Source organism: Manis javanica, chromosome 14, assembly GCF_040802235.1.
Source record: "Manis javanica isolate MJ-LG chromosome 14, MJ_LKY, whole genome shotgun sequence".
NCBI classification, from domain to species: domain Eukaryota; kingdom Metazoa; phylum Chordata; class Mammalia; order Pholidota; family Manidae; genus Manis; species Manis javanica.
The window spans coordinates 11,808,181-11,823,020 of record NC_133169.1 but is presented as its reverse complement, the minus strand read 5'-3'; the positions used below and the strand labels follow the sequence as shown (position 1 = coordinate 11,823,020).

The window sequence follows — 14,840 nt, the reverse complement described above, 5'->3', positions numbered from 1 at the left end:
CATATGCCACACCACCCACTGACCCCGGGACCCAGTGATGGGACCACCAGGAGCAGGAAGAGAGGCTAGGGTTTCATTTCCTCCCTCACTTTCCCACATGTTGCCAACTGGAATAATGTGAGTAGGGGGCTCTGGGCAGCCAGCAGCAGAAGAGAACTAATGTATCCAGGTCCTGAGGATGGTGGCTGGTTGGAGCAGAACATGCAGACGCTGGTTAGAACCCAGCTTGTGTCTGTGCTTGACCTCTCCTGGTCTTGTCTTAGTATTTCCTCTTGAGCAAGACCACTGGCCAACAGTTCCCAGCCCAGGCTCCCCACCTGCCTGCCACTCCTGGTTCTCAGGCTTCGGTCTTTTCCCTTCCTGTGCACTCTTGGTTCAGGTATACTACAGCTTCTTCAGTCAAGAACATCCCGAAAATTCCTAGCATGTCGTCTGACCCCAGACATGGAGACTAAGCTCCTCTTCATGACGTCCCGGGTAAGCGAGCCTACTGAGGAGGAGAAGCTGAGGTGCTGGCTGGGCTGCTGCTGTCGGTCTGCAGGTCTGCTTCCACTGAGTCCTGACAGGGGCTGGGGGCGCTCAGTGGGCGCCCCTGATGAACCGGGCAGCTGCTCAGAACTGGGGATGCAGTGTTGGAAAGAGAGAGACAGTTTTCAGTCTAAAGCAGTCATTAAACCAATGGTTGTATACAAGTAATAGAATTTACAAGTGAGAAATGTACTATAAGAGGGGAGCATGGGACTGTTCACTCTGGGAAACCCGTGTTCCTCTGGGTGAACCATGAGCTGTCAAGACAAGAGCTTTTGGTTTCCAAACATGGCTGAATTATGGCAGAATTGCTTAAGGAGCCTGTTAAAAATACATCTTGGACCACTCTCCCAGGGAGTCTGATTTGAGGAATCTGTATTTTTAACAGACTTGCCAGGCAGCAGCTCCTCTACAGCCAGACTGGTTAGGAACCACTGTTCTAGCCAACTTTCAGTTTCCTAAGACATGCAGAACTATGTAGATCAGTGCTGTCCCATGAGGTAGCCGCTAGCCACATGTTTCAATTTCAATTAGTTAAAAGTAAGTTAAAGTAAAAATTCAGTGCCTCTGTCATAGTAGCTTCATTTTAGTTGCTCATGAGCCGCCATTGCTACAGAAAGCTCTGTTGCTTAATGTGTTTTTTTATTTAGATGTATTTTTTTCTTTTTTAACCTTTTCTACTCTCTGCTTTGGTTGAATTTCAGAAATAGAACAGGAAAACTAAACCTTTCCCCTTATTTAGTATTGCCACTTCGAGTCTGACTGGGGGCAGGACTCACTGCAGGAAGGTTTGGAGAATCTGTGTACCTTGGACGATGGTCCTGTTAGAAAGCTTCCAGGCTGTGCCAAGTGGTGAACAGGCTCAGTTCTTGTTCCCAAGGAACATTCCTTGCTGTTCACAAGAAAAATAAGAAAAAATTATGCTTGTGACTGGGAAATCGGTGACCAGTCCAGGAGTAAGGGGTCCAAAACAGACTTCACTCACAGTTGGGCGTAAGTGTAACATCAGGTTGGTGGCAAGAGTGAATGTACCAGAGGCACACGAGGTAAGCTGGGAAGGTTTTCAGCATTTTGTTAAATCAAGGAAGATTTAAATTAGGAAGTCTTCCCAAGGGAGGTGAGACTTTGAGCAGACAGTGTGAGTTAATGAATAAATTGTGAGAAGAAATTGAGGTCTCAGTCTAAAGTTGAATGGTGCTCATTTTCCCCTTCCCAGAGACCCCAGCCTCCCTTCTAAGTTTTTCTTTCCAATGCTCTTCCCCCAGGTACGATTTGGTCAACAAAAGCGATACCAGGATTGGTTCCAGCGCCAGTACCTGTCAACCCCAGACAGCCAGTCTCTGCGCTGTGACCTCATTCGCTACATCTGTGGGGTTGTCCACCCTTCTAATGAAGTGCTGAGTTCAGATATCTTGCCCCGATGGGCCATCATTGGCTGGCTCCTGACGACATGCACAGTGAGGGGCTGGGGCACGGGGCCGAGGCTGCTGGGCGGTGAAAGATCCCCCTTTCCTGGTGTTCCCATATTCCCACGCTTCTTCCTGACTCTCTGGGCCACCTGACCCCGAAGGGCCCTTCTTTTGTGCTCTTCCTCTTGGAGGTCTCAGCCTTTGCCCCCACCTCCCTTCATGTCTCTAGAAGTCTGCTTACACTCATTATTGCCCATCTGGGTTTGGCGTTGAACAGGCTCATCTCTGCCTTTACTGCCAGTCCCCAAGCCTAGATTTCTGAGGCACCCCCATCTTTCCTTTTTGCATCCAGAAACCGTGTGTGGTTATTCCTCTGAATTGTTCCTTCCTCAGATTCCAGGCTGTGTTCCTTAGACCCTCACCTCCATGCCTTTTGGCCTCAGCTTCAGCTACTGCCCCAAACATAGGGACTCCACCATGGAGCCATTTCCTTCCCAGTGTTTTCCTCTCTGTGCCCAGGGTCAGAAACGCTCTGTTCCTGTGCATCTAGCTGCCTTCCGACCTCTTCGGACAGGGTGCCCCACCCCAGCCTGACCAGGTCCCCGGAGTGTGCTGAGTCAGATAGAACAGAAGTCTATCCCTAGGGGGTCTTCCCTTCTGGAATGTGCCTGAGTTGCCCACCACGGGCAGCCCACCCTTGCTGTCTCAGCTAAGGGTGCATAAAGGGCTCTGGGCCAGGTGTTCTCCCTAATGGGATCAGGGGCATGTTCTAGATGTAGGGGAACCCAGGCAAGTCCCCAGCCTGCTGGCCGGTGAGGCCACATGGTACTCACATTCATACGCAGTTGGGGGGCCCCTCTCCCCTGGGAGGTCCCACCCTGTCTCAGTAGGAACTGACTTTTGTAGGTGGAGTGACCACGTGGGCCCTGGAATCTGCCTCGGCTTCTGAAGGGAAGAGGGCTGCTGATGAAACTAGCCCTCTCTTCTCACCTCTCTTTTCCAGTCCAATGTCGCTGCCTCTAACGCCAAGCTGGCTTTGTTCTATGACTGGCTGTTCTTTAGCCCAGACAAGGATAGCATTATGAACATAGGTATGTGACGGAGACCAGGCAGCACCCCCCCAGCCCCCACACCCTGCCACCTGGCTTCAGCGATGGCCATCGTGAATCTCAGGGCAGCATGGGATGGAGGCAGCTCACTTGGGAGCGGTTCCGTTGCTCCTCATCAGTGCTCCCTTGACCTAGAAGGAAAACTGCTTTGATGAGGCCAAACTGCTTTGAGGAGGTGATCCCGCCACCCCCTCCTCCACATAGCCGTATCGTGGGCTTTGTGAGGTGAGGGCCAAGGCAGAGGAGAAGGCTCTACCAAGTCCTTTTTTCCCTCTGCTGCTGCCTCCTTCCTCCAAGCTCAGTGCTGGGAACAAGGGAGATGAGGGCTATGAGCTGTTTCAGGGGTTGCCTGCTTTGGGGACCGCTCAGTGGGCCTAAGGGGTGGAGACAGACACAGCTCTGTCTGGGGCCATTCATATATATTGACACCTTGTTTCATGGAACTGGGAACGACTGTGTGATGTTGGGGGGCCACTTTAATTCCACACTCTCCAGAACCTGCCATCCTGGTCATGCACCACTCCATGAAGCCCCACCCAGCCATCACTGCCACACTTCTGGACTTCATGTGCCGCGTAAGTGCCAGAGCCCTCTTTCCCCATGCCCAGCTGAGCAGAGTTAAGTGTGTTTCCCCTCTAACCTTATAGGTCACTGAAACAGGTCTTCCCAGGGCCCCTTGACATGGGAGAAGACCTGGTTGTGTGTCCTGTCCCCCAAGTTAGTGAATACGTCCCTTCCATATTCCCACTGTCTCCAGTCGGCGCTTCCATGGCCCTGCAGGCTTTCTCAACCTTAAGGATGGTGACATAAGGTAGAATCCAGCTTCCTTGAGGAGCAACCAGGAGTTTCCCATTTTAGCAGCCTGGAACAATCAGGAACATTCCAGTACTTTGTGCAACCATACTCCCCAGTGGCCCTGATCAGAACCAGAGCAGCTTTTTGTATCTAGTTTGGCAGAATACTCAGGATTGGGATTCCTGTGCTCATTCTCTTCTTCTTCCCTTAGATCATTCCCAACTTCTACCCCCCACTGGAGGGTCATGTGCGGCAGGGCGTCTTTTCCTCCCTAAACCACATTGTGGAGAAGCGTGTCTTGGCGTAAGGACTTTGTGTCTGAGGGGCAGGGGGTGGGTGGCTCTCTCACTGTTTACGAGGTCAGGCATGTGCACCTGCTGCCAAGGGGAGCGGACGGCTCTGGTCCCCTGTAGTATGCAGCACGTGTCCCGGTGACTCGGGGGGAGCTCCTCTCTTGCCGTCATATTCCAGAGGGCCTCACGTGGCTCTGGTGACCCTTTCCCAGGATCTGAGTGTATACTGGTTGGCCTTAGACCCATCTCTGGAACTCCGTGTTGTGTTAGAAGCGAGGAGCTCTGCCGTTGACCTCATCCATGTTCCCCATAGGCATTTGGCTCCCCTATTTGACAACCCTAAGTTGGATAAGGAGCTGCGGGCCATGCTGCGGGAGAAGTTCCCCGAGTTCTGCAGCTCGCCCAGCCCACCTGTGGAAGGTAGGGAGCCCTCCCATCCCATTGCCTGCTTCAAAAGAGGGATGGAGAAGCGGGGACTCCCAGACAGGAAGCCATGTGGGGGTGTCCTCCCCGTGCGGCTGTCCACCTCGTGACACTGCCTGTTTCAGTCTGCCCTTCCCCGGTTGCTCTTTTTATTTGTTTTTGCGACATCTTCCTTGCTTCTCCCTCTCTGTCTGATTTTATCTGACTTTTCCTGGCCTCCGTTGCTCTTTGAACTCCTGTTTTCTCATTGACCTCTCCTCAGTAGGGAGGCTTTCATGGAATGTGTGCTCATCTCACTTTAACTTTGCTCATCTCTTCTCTCCTCCCAGCCCCAGGCCCTGGCCCCTGGCCATGTTGAGTCCCAATTCTATGCGTGCACGTGCATGCGCGTGCACACACACACACAACCTTTTCTGTTTTGAGGGAAGGGCCTGAGCCAAGCAGAGCTTCCCAACATGGTTTTTTTTTAAATTAAAGTATCATTGATATACAATCTTATGTTGGTTTCAAATATACAACACAGTGGTTCAGCAGTTACCCTTATTAATCCTCATCCTCTCTACTGTGGTCACTATCTATAAACGTAGTAAGATGTTGCAGGATCATTGTATACTCCATGCTGTACTACTCTCCATGTAACCAGCTTATATTGTGACTGAATTATCCCCCATGCACCCCTGCCCCAACCCCCCCAACCCCTCCCCCTTGGTAACCACTAGTCCCTCTTCAGTGTCTATGAGTCTACTGTTGTTTGGTTCCTTCTCCCAACGTGGTTTTAATTAAAGGGCACTTGGGACTGTCCTTGGTCTTACCTGCATGCTGAGGCTGAGCTGGTCATAGCAGAGTCCTGCTTGTGCATGACTTATTCCTGGCAGGAATGCCCCTGCAAGGCTGGGAGGGCTGCAAGGGCAAGACCTGTCCTGCCACGGTCCCTGCTCCATGTAGGCCTTACCCTCCCACTTACCCTCGGTCCTCCCTTCCCAGAAGCATGGGTGCATTTGAGGACACAGGAGGCCAGCAAATGCCTTGTCTTTCTTTACCCCCAAGTCAAAATTGAGGAGCCAGTTTCCATGGAGATGGATAACCATATGTCGGACAAGGATGAGAGTTGCTATGACAATGCAGAGGCAGCCTTCAGTGATGATGAGGAGGATCTCAACAGCAAAGGTGAGGTTGGCAGCAGAGGCCGGGCAGGGCTGTGACACCAGAGGGCAGGAGCAGCCTCTCCGTCACCTCTGCCCTTCTGAGTTAGTGTTGTTAATGGGATTCCTGAATGAGACTCCTGGGTGCAAAGCCCTGCACTTGGCAGTGAAGCAGGAGGGAAAAGAGGAGTAGTGGACCCCGCCCTTGTTTGCTTCTAGGCTGGGACGGGCACACATTCAGGGAAGCGTTTCAGGCCTCACACAGCTCTGAGGGAGCGAGCACACGTGAGCAGGGACGGACCGGCCCAGGCTCTCTCCATTGCCAGGGTCTGGGCAAAGTGACTTCTTTCCTAATCGCTCCCTTCAGGAAAGAAGAGAGAGTTTCGCTTCCATCCTATCAAGGAGACGGTTGTGGAGGAGCCAGTTGATATCACCCCTTACCTTGATCAGCTGGATGAGTCCCTAAGGGACAAAGTGCTTCAGCTGCAGAAGGGGAGGTGGGTGCAGACTCCACCCTCAACCTCGGGGGGTCTGGCCCTGGGCCTTCTACCTGGTGCCTAGGGATGTAGCAGTCTGGGGGTTGAAGGGGACGTGGGAGGTCTGTGGAGAGGGAGTCGGAGTGGCGTGAGAGATGCCTTCTGCATTTTAGGTTGGGGGGGCAGGGGCTGGGAGTGGGGCAACCTGGCCCCCAGCACCCCAGGTTCTTGCTCCGTAAGTTCTGAGAGTTTCTGAGAAGGGAAGCAGGATTGTGGGCCTGCTTCAAAAGAGGGATGCCTCTTTGGGCCTCTCCCTGGAGAGCAGCAATTCCTGCCCTAAAGCCTCCCCCACCCAAGCCCAGATGCACACAGAGCCCCTTTGTTTTGTCCTTGTGCGTGTGCACACTGCGCTGGGTGTGTGTCCTGCCCTCTGCTATCATTTTTGTCCCTGAGATTTCCTCTCACTTCTGCACTGCAGTGATACAGAGGCCCAGTGTGAGGTCATGCAGGAAATCGTGGACCAGGTCCTGGAGGTGAGAGGAACCCAGCCCCGTGGGGAGGAAGTAGCCCAGCCCAGCTTCAAGCCCCCCAGACAGCTGCCTCCTGCTTCCCCTCCCCGAGATGGGTCCCCTCTGGTGGGGGGAGGGGCTTGCTGACCCTGAAAGTAGAAGCCGCTGAGTTCAGAGGCTCCAGGGACTGGGGGCAGTAAGGCTTGGGTCTGGGCGCTGGTGACACCCCCTCCCTTGTCTCTCCACCCAGGAAGACTTTGACTCGGAGCAGCTGTCTGTCCTTGCTTCCTGCCTCCAGGAGCTCTTCAAGGCCCACTTCCGAGGGGAGGTGCTACCCGAGGAGGTCACTGAGGAGTAAGGCGTCTCATTCTTGATCCCAGGCTTCAGGGAGCTGCAGGGTGTTCCTGGAGTCCCAGTCCAAGCGGCACCTTGCTGTGGGCTTGAGGAGCTAATCTGTTCACTTGTTTTTACTCTCACATGTACTGATTCTTTTACACAAGGATTTATGTTTGCCTGCTGAGCCCCAAGCATACTGGGATAGCAGACTGGCACCCTCCCCATGTGCCCTGCTGCTGCACTCAGCAGCCTTAGCCTTCCCTGCTTCAGGGGGTGTTGGGACCTGGTCCGGGCCCTCCCTGAAGGACAGGAATCTCACTTTCAGGGAGGATGACAACCCAGACTGTGGCTCCACGGGAGGACCTGTTGTCTCTGTAAGCAGGCCTCTGTGGCAGCAGGAAGTCTACCTTCGGGCCAGCAAGAAGCAGGCTGGTGTCTAGCCTCGAGCCGGTTCCCGCTTCTGCAGCACACCCTTCCTCCGTGCATGCGGTCGGGTCTCTCACGTGTCGCCCTCCTCCTGCAGGTCCCTGGAGGAATCCGTGGGGAAGCCTCTCTACCTAATATTTAGGTAAGCATCCAGCCGAAGGAGACACTGCTCCGCGTCAGTCCTCCCGATCGGCGCGTGCTTCTGTTGGTGGTAACAGGTCGCCCTTTCATGGGAGGAAGGGCTGCGTGGTGGGTACGGGCAGCCCGTGCACTCCGGAAGCTCCCCAGGAGAGTCTGCCCCTCTCCCCTGCCTCCCGTTTTAGGAACCTGTGCCAGATGCAGGAAGACAACAGCAGCTTCTCTCTGCTTCTGGATCTTCTCTCCGAGCTGTATCAGAAGCAGCCCAAGATTGGCTACCACCTGCTCTACTACCTGAGGGCCAGGTGGGCATTGTCACTGCACTGAAAGTGTCAGACAGCCGCCTGGAGAGCCCCTCTCCAGCACACACTCAGCCCCCACCCTCAGCTGTCACCACCATGGCCTTCTATTTTTTTTTTTTTTAATAGTAGCTGTAAAGTATACAGTTCAGTGGTTGTTCCAGTATGTTTACATTTTGATTAAGTCCAATTTATTTTTTCCTCTGTCATTCATGCTTTTGATGTCATGAAGATTTACTCCTACATTTTCTTGTACGGTTTTAGTTCTTACACTTAGGCCTGTGAACCATTCTGAGTTGAGTTTTGTGTACGGTGGGAAGTAGGCGTCCCATTTGCTGTTGTGCTGCTCAGAGCCCAGGAGGCGGGGGAGGAAGCCATCTCTAGCCTGAGTGGAGCCCTCCCCTCCCGTGCCCACCGTCACCATGAGTAGCCTCACGGGTTGCTGTCAGCCCTGCTGGAGCCCTGGGCAAGGGTAGGAGACAGAAGAGTGTCTCCAGACTCCCTTACGTGATTGCGCCCTCGGGGAGGGCCCTGAGACAGGTCAGCCAGGGCATGCAGGGCAGCAGAGGGGGCTCAGAGGGAGAGCCTGGCCAGGGCATTTTGAGGCTGGGTGCTGGGTGCTGTGGGCGGGGAAGGGGGTGCTGCTGTCTAAGGCCCAACTGGTCCTGTAGCAAAGCTGCCGCGGGGAAGATGAATCTGTACGAGTCGTTTGCCCAGGCCACCCAACTGGGTGATCTGCACACCTGCCTGATGATGGACATGAAGGCCTGCCAGGAGGATGACGTGCGGTTGCTGTGCCACCTCACCCCCTCCATCTACACAGAGGTCAGTGGCTGCCCCCGGCCGCACGGGCAGTGCAGGGTGGGCTCATAGACCACCTGTCTCATTGCACACAACCTGACCCTCCTGCGCCCATTCCTGCCAGCCCTGGTGGGCCCTGCGTCCCCATACTGCCATGCTCCCCTCCTTCCATGTCTCTTTACTGGAGGCTGAGAAATGTCTAAATGCCCAGTATTCCTGTCCTGTGCCTTGTGGTGTGAGCTGGGGTCTGGGCCTACGTCCTTGGCTTCTTGGCCTTGGCCCCAACCTGTGACCCAGGACAGATCCCCAGCCAGATCCGTGCTCACGTAGCCCTCACCCTCGGATTCTCTCTAATGGTTCCCCAAAGGCCAGGGCCTCTGTCGGGCTGACTCCGCTTTCACTTCCCTGACTCACTCACAGTCTTCTCTGAGAACTGGGGCATCGGAGGAGGTACGAGCTCTTCCTCCTCTTGGTGAAAGTTCCCAGGAACAGAGAAATCAGGGCATGGGGTGTGGGCATGACAGGAGGACCTGTGATCTCAGCCAAAAACAGGAGGGAGAGGAGGGGCACTGATGCCCAGCAGATGGCATTTTCCACCCTGGCGCCCTCCCTGGTGAACTGGCCCCCACACCCCTCATGCACCCAACATCCACAGACTCTGTCTCCCTTCTCTGGCTGAGGGGTGGCACAGATTGGCCTTCACTGTCAGAAATGGAAATGCCTTTCCTGCCACCAGTCCCACATGGAACTGTCATGTCCATTACCTCTGGGCTCTAGTTTTGACTGTAGATAGCTCCCCATTCCTGTCCTTGCACACACTCCTGTGTGCGCACAAACAAATGGCAAAGCTTAGAGTCGCGGCTTCACAGGCTGGCTCTGTTTGGGGATCTATACTAGGACCCCGAGTCTGGCTGGCCCAGCCATCCTGAGCATGTGGTAAGGATGGGGAATGGGTTAGGGGGTGAGCCAAGGGAGGCTCCCCAGACTCCTGCCCTAGTTTCCCTCTTTCTCTGTCCAGTTTCCAGATGAGACTTTGCGGAGTGGGGAGCTGCTGAACATGATCGTGGCTGTCATTGACTCTGCACAGGTGAACATAGTGCCATCACCCCAGGAGGCCTGGGAGGCAGGACCAGAGCCCCGGGCCTCTGCCTCCCTCTGGGCCTGCACACAGGGAGCCATGCTCCCAAGCCACACTGCTCCTGGTGGCACCTGGATGCACTCTCTGCCATGGGGGCTGGGGGCTGGCAGATCCTCCTGGACTTCCCCTACTGTCCATAAGTACTGCTCCCCTTACTTTGGGCACCCCTGTTCCACAGGGAATCGTTTAGCTCTCAGCTGGCTGTCCCCTGGCTCAGGAGGAAGACGGTCAGACAATTTCTATTGGCCCTTCCACTGTGCATATTTCCCTGAAAGGCAATAGCTTCACTTGTGTCCATTCCCAGGCCTGAACTGTGGCCCCGTTTCTGCTGCTCCTCTCCACTCAGTTGCCCCATCCATGAAAGAGTCCTTTTTCCTTTACCTTTAAGCCAAGCCCAGCCTCTCATGGCCCCTCCCTCCTCAAGCTCAGGCTGGTGTGGGTCAGAGGCCCACACTGCAGGCGGGTGGAGAGGTGGCCCTTCTCCCTCTGCCGTCAGGGTGCGAGGGGCTGGTTTTCCTTGCCTGTTTTGTCCCGGATAGGCCTATGGTTACCAGCCGGCCCTGCTGCTCCTTTTCCAGCCCCCATTATCTTTCAGGGACCCTGACATCCGTCAGGTGCCAGTTCCTCCTCCTCCCGTTAAACTAGCTTGTCACCTCCTCTAATTTTTCTCCACATGGCCCAGCTGCTTCTGCCTCCATACTAGCTTCCTGGCCTCCTTTAGAACCAAGGGTCTGCCTCCTTCCTCTTTAGCTCCAGGAGCTGGTCTGCCACGTGATGATGGGGAACCTGGTCATGTTCCGAAAAGACTCAGTCCTCAATATTCTCAGTAAGTAAGCAAGCCCTCTAGGCGCTGGGAGGAGACATGGTGGCGGCCCAGTGCATCGGCCAGTCACAGGGAAGCTGGCTCTGGGCCTGACGGTGGGACAGAAGCCACTCCATCCTGTTGGACCGTCTGGATCTTTCTTGCTTGCTCTATAAATGGAAAGTCTTGCCCTTGGTCGTCCAGCCTCAGCACTGACAGGAATATAGAAGCTATGTGAAGGCTTTGGAAATATACTTTGTGTGGAAAGGGAAAGCATCTATAATCTTAGGATCACTGTCACCATCCCTGCTTGGGGTGCTGGGAGTCAGTGGATTAGACCTGGGGCATGTGTGTGTGCGTGTGTGTGAGAAACAGAAAGACAGAGACAGAGACAATGTCTCTTCTCCACCTCTGGCAGTCCAGAGCCTAGACTGGGAAACCTTTGAGCAATATTGTGCCTGGCAGCTCTTCCTGGCCCACAACATCCCCCTGGAGACCATAATCCCCATCCTGCAGCACCTCAAATACAAGGGTGAGTAGGGCAGGGCAGTAGGCAGGGAGCAGGGAGTGTGGGCAGAGGGCGGTGTGGTCTGGCTGGGGCAAGGCCGAGGCCTCCCAAGCAGCTTGGGTCCCCCCACTCCTTCCCCGCTGAAGCCCGGAGGAGCCGGCTGGCTGGCAGCTCCTGCTTTGGATGAGACTCGCAGGCCCGCTAGGAGCTGGGCACAGGGCTGGGGCAGGCGGCGCGGGGCCGGGCACTGCTCGCCCTGGCTCCTTTGTCGAGACTGTCCCTGCTCCCTCCAGCAGTCGTTGGCTGGGGGATGGATGGCGTGCCAGGATTTCCTCCTGGAATTATGACCTCCTCTCTCCCGCAGAGCACCCAGAGGCCCTGTCCTGCCTGCTCCTTCAGCTCCGAAGAGAGAAGTGAGTCCCCCCCAGCACCTCTTCAGCTCCCAATCCCAACCCTCGAAATGCTGCCGGAAGAGGCTTTCTGCCCTCTTTGGCCATGTTTTTTGTATTGTTGACATCTGTCTGCTTTTTCTGCCCTTCCCCCAAAGTGCTTACAAATAAGCGGCTCCCCTGGGATCTGGGCTTCCTCTGGACTTTACCCCCCTGCCCACAAGGAGCTGCCCTCGGAGGTGGGGACCGGTGGGGACCGGACATCCCTGTTTCCTGCCGCCACAGCAGTTCTAATCCCCGGTGGCGCTCCTGCTTCCCTCCCCCACTCTCCTGAGGCTACACCCCCCCACCCCCAACTAACCCAAGAGAAGGGGGGGTCAGAGTAGGGGGTCACACCGCCCCGGCTTCCTCAGCCTACAGGGGGCAGCCCTGCCCCTGCCAGGGGTGGGGAGCACAGGGAGAAGAGGCAGAGGGCCCGCCCTCCACCAGGCACGTTTCCAGCAGCTCGGGCAACAGCTGCATGTCTTTTCTTTTCTACCTTCTCGCCTGCCTTTCACCTTTTCTTCTCTCCTGCCTGAGAGACTAGAAATGGTACAGTGTCCTAAAGGAGGTGGAAGGTTGCGGGGCTGTGACTCCCCAGACGCCTTCCCTGTGCTCCGCTCAGGGTGGCTCTTCGCTTTCCCCAGGGGCGGGGCAGGGCGTGGCCACACACCACATGCTCCACCTCGTGCCTCCCTGGCCCTCTTCCAACTGCTGTGAGCTCCAGGGGAGACTTGCCGGCCCCCTTCCCAACGCCTGCACACGCACGCACCTTCCACTGCCACAGAAACTGAACAATCTCGCTTCTTGTCTCCTGGCTTCCTCAAAGGATGGAAGCAGGCATTCCTTGGCCCAAAGAACAGAGGGAGACGGATGTGAGAACAGGAAACTACAGCGAGATGCGGGTGGGCTGGGGTAGAAGGCTGAGGTTTGGAAGAGAGCCAGCGGTTGCCCCGGCCAGCTGTGTGAGCAGGTGCCCACCGCCGCATCCCGCCCTGCCCCAGGCCCAGTGAGGAGATGGTGAAGATGGTGCTGAGCCGGCCCTGCCACCCTGACGACCAGTTCACCACCAGCATCCTGCGGCACTGGTGCATGAAGCACGACGAGCTGCTGGCAGAGCACATCAAGTCCCTGCTCATCAAGAACAACAGCCTCCCGCGCAAGAGGCAGAGGTGGGACGGGCCTGTGGGGATCGTCCGGGCCGGCGCCGGCAGGGCGGGGAGGGCGGCTCTGCCTGGTTGGCAGGCGACATCTAGTGGTCTGAGGCGGCACGCAGGTCCGCCGCGGCTCCGCGCCCTTTTCCCAGAGCCCTGCGGCAGGTCCCCTTGCCGGCCTACCCCTGCCGGCCCTGCTGTCCCTGCCCCCGTGGAGGAGGGGGTCTTGCCCTCTGGCCGCTCCCGGCTGGAGCGCCGACTCTGGCCCTCGCGCCTTCCCGCAGCCTGAGGAGCTCGAGCAGCAAGCTGGCCCAGCTGACCCTGGAGCAGATCCTGGAGCACCTGGACAACCTACGGCTCAACCTGACCAACACCAAGCAGAACTGTACGCCCGGGCGCCTCTGCCCTCCTGTGCCCGGTGGCCGCGCTGGCTCCGACCACCCCTGGGGGGGCGGGGGCAAGAAACAACCTTGGGTGGCGCAGCAAGCCCCCAGGCATCTCCCTGTGCCTCCCTCCCTGCTCCCCTTCCTTCTCTCTAGTTTTCAGCCAGACGCCGATTCTCCAGGCTCTGCAGCACGTCCAGGCGAGCTGCGATGAAGCCCACAAGATGAAGTGAGGCTCCGCCCTTAGGCCTGGGGGGAGGCGGCGGGCGGGGGGCCGCCGAGGCGCAGACCTAGCGGCCAGCGGCACTGTGGGCCCAAAGGGAGCACGGAGACCGAGGCATGGGAGCAGAGAAGAGGACCCGAGGTGGCCGTGGGCCAGAAGGCCGCTCCGAGCGTGCATCGATTCTGCGTTCCCTCAGGTTCAGCGACCTCTTCTCCCTGGCCGAGGAGTATGAGGACTCCTCCACCAAGCCACCCAAGAGCCGTCGGAAAGCAGCTCTGTCCAGCCCCCGAAGTCGAAAGAATGCTGCACAGCCCCCCAATGCTGAGGAAGAGTCAGGCTCCAGCAGTGCCTCGGTGAGACCCCCTATCCGTGCACAGGAGGGAAAGGAGCAGCAGGCTGCAGGTGGACTTGGGGCCAGCCTCTGCCCGGGCCAGTGCCCCCTCACGCCCCAATCTCTTCCAGGAGGAAGAAGACACAAAACCGAAACCCACCAAGAGGAAACGGAAAGGGTCCTCTGCAGTGGGTTCTGACAGTGACTGAGGCCCTCTGTTCTCTATCCTACCCCCAGCTGGACTGCCCTCCCCTCTTGGTGAATTAAAGGTTACAAGGGGCTGGGGAATAGTAGGGGAACCCTTTCCCCATCCCAGAGCGCTCCCAGCGGGAAGGCTGAGCTTCCTCCTCTGGCCCAGCCTGCGAAGCTGCCATGCAGCCCCAGCCCCTGCCCCTACTTACTTCCCAGGGGCCTTCAGCCCCATCACGCTGCTCCCACGTGTACTGGGGTTCCCACTGAAGCCAGAGGCTGTGCAAAACCTGGACTGTGGTGGAAGGCCCAGCCCCCGGCCCCCTCCCTGAGCCTCCTATCCCAGCCTCCCAAAGAGCTGCTTCAAAAGAGAAGAGAAATGGCAAAGGAGCAGCTGGCCGCAGAAGCTAGGGGAGTAGACCCAGCATGTGGGGGCCCCTTCCCACTCCCTCACCTTCAGGTCTTGATTTGTTCTGAACAGGCATTTTATAGTTGCTGTCTGTATACCAGTACAAGATGGGCATTTAACCAGTGGCATGATCTGGCTGCCCGCTCACTGTGGGGCACAGGCCGCAGGCACCCGAGAGAGAGGCACAGCCCCACCCTGTGTGCCCTGGAGGCTTGTTTGGCCTAAGGCTGGCACCTAAGCCGGGCCAGAGTCCCAGGGAGTCCCAGACACGTTCCACAGACTGGCAGATGGTCCCATTGCCTTGGTTCTGTCCTTTTTTTTTGGCAGAGATAATCGTGTTTTAAAATTTTTTAAATGACAATAAAATAAGCCAGAAGCTCTTCTGTGCCGCAGTTGCTGTCCTCATTCACCCTGTATATGTCCAGTAGTCCCCCTTAATAGGCACCGCTCTTTGTGGCTTTACAACTGCCCCTTTCCTGCTTGCCCCCCCATTCCTGTCTGCAGCAGGAGGGGCTTGGCTTTGCCCATCCTTCCTGCTGCCGCTGGTGATGGGTCAGGCACTGACCTGTCCAGGCTGAGACTGAAGGCCAC

General features: G+C 56.6%; 1 protein-coding gene and 1 long non-coding RNA gene across 2 annotated transcripts in view; one reads left to right on the top strand and one right to left on the bottom strand.

Moving 5' to 3' along the window:
- The window catches only part of INTS3 (integrator complex subunit 3), a 35,150-nt gene extending 20,521 nt beyond the window's left edge, over nucleotides 1-14,629 (top strand). The window contains exons 9-30 of the mRNA XM_017660547.3: nucleotides 380-477; nucleotides 1,794-1,985; nucleotides 2,941-3,028; nucleotides 3,542-3,621; nucleotides 4,053-4,144; nucleotides 4,448-4,554; nucleotides 5,605-5,724; nucleotides 6,067-6,196; nucleotides 6,654-6,708; nucleotides 6,935-7,038; nucleotides 7,544-7,588; nucleotides 7,770-7,889; nucleotides 8,555-8,708; nucleotides 9,703-9,771; nucleotides 10,573-10,648; nucleotides 11,043-11,156; nucleotides 11,497-11,545; nucleotides 12,565-12,732; nucleotides 12,999-13,099; nucleotides 13,254-13,326; nucleotides 13,517-13,673; nucleotides 13,783-14,629. Coding sequence (XP_017516036.1) covers nucleotides 380-477; nucleotides 1,794-1,985; nucleotides 2,941-3,028; nucleotides 3,542-3,621; nucleotides 4,053-4,144; nucleotides 4,448-4,554; nucleotides 5,605-5,724; nucleotides 6,067-6,196; nucleotides 6,654-6,708; nucleotides 6,935-7,038; nucleotides 7,544-7,588; nucleotides 7,770-7,889; nucleotides 8,555-8,708; nucleotides 9,703-9,771; nucleotides 10,573-10,648; nucleotides 11,043-11,156; nucleotides 11,497-11,545; nucleotides 12,565-12,732; nucleotides 12,999-13,099; nucleotides 13,254-13,326; nucleotides 13,517-13,673; nucleotides 13,783-13,860 — 2,270 coding nt within the window. The 3' untranslated portion in view covers nucleotides 13,861-14,629. The remainder of the gene's footprint in view (nucleotides 1-379; nucleotides 478-1,793; nucleotides 1,986-2,940; nucleotides 3,029-3,541; nucleotides 3,622-4,052; nucleotides 4,145-4,447; nucleotides 4,555-5,604; nucleotides 5,725-6,066; nucleotides 6,197-6,653; nucleotides 6,709-6,934; nucleotides 7,039-7,543; nucleotides 7,589-7,769; nucleotides 7,890-8,554; nucleotides 8,709-9,702; nucleotides 9,772-10,572; nucleotides 10,649-11,042; nucleotides 11,157-11,496; nucleotides 11,546-12,564; nucleotides 12,733-12,998; nucleotides 13,100-13,253; nucleotides 13,327-13,516; nucleotides 13,674-13,782) is intronic.
- On the bottom strand, nucleotides 484-3,153 carry LOC140846283 (uncharacterized). Its single transcript, XR_012125296.1, has 3 exons — nucleotides 3,079-3,153; nucleotides 1,336-1,420; nucleotides 484-618 (listed from the first exon to the last, which is right to left on the bottom strand). It is a non-coding gene; the product is annotated as an uncharacterized lncRNA (long non-coding RNA).
- Nucleotides 14,630-14,840: the final 211 nt, after the last annotated feature.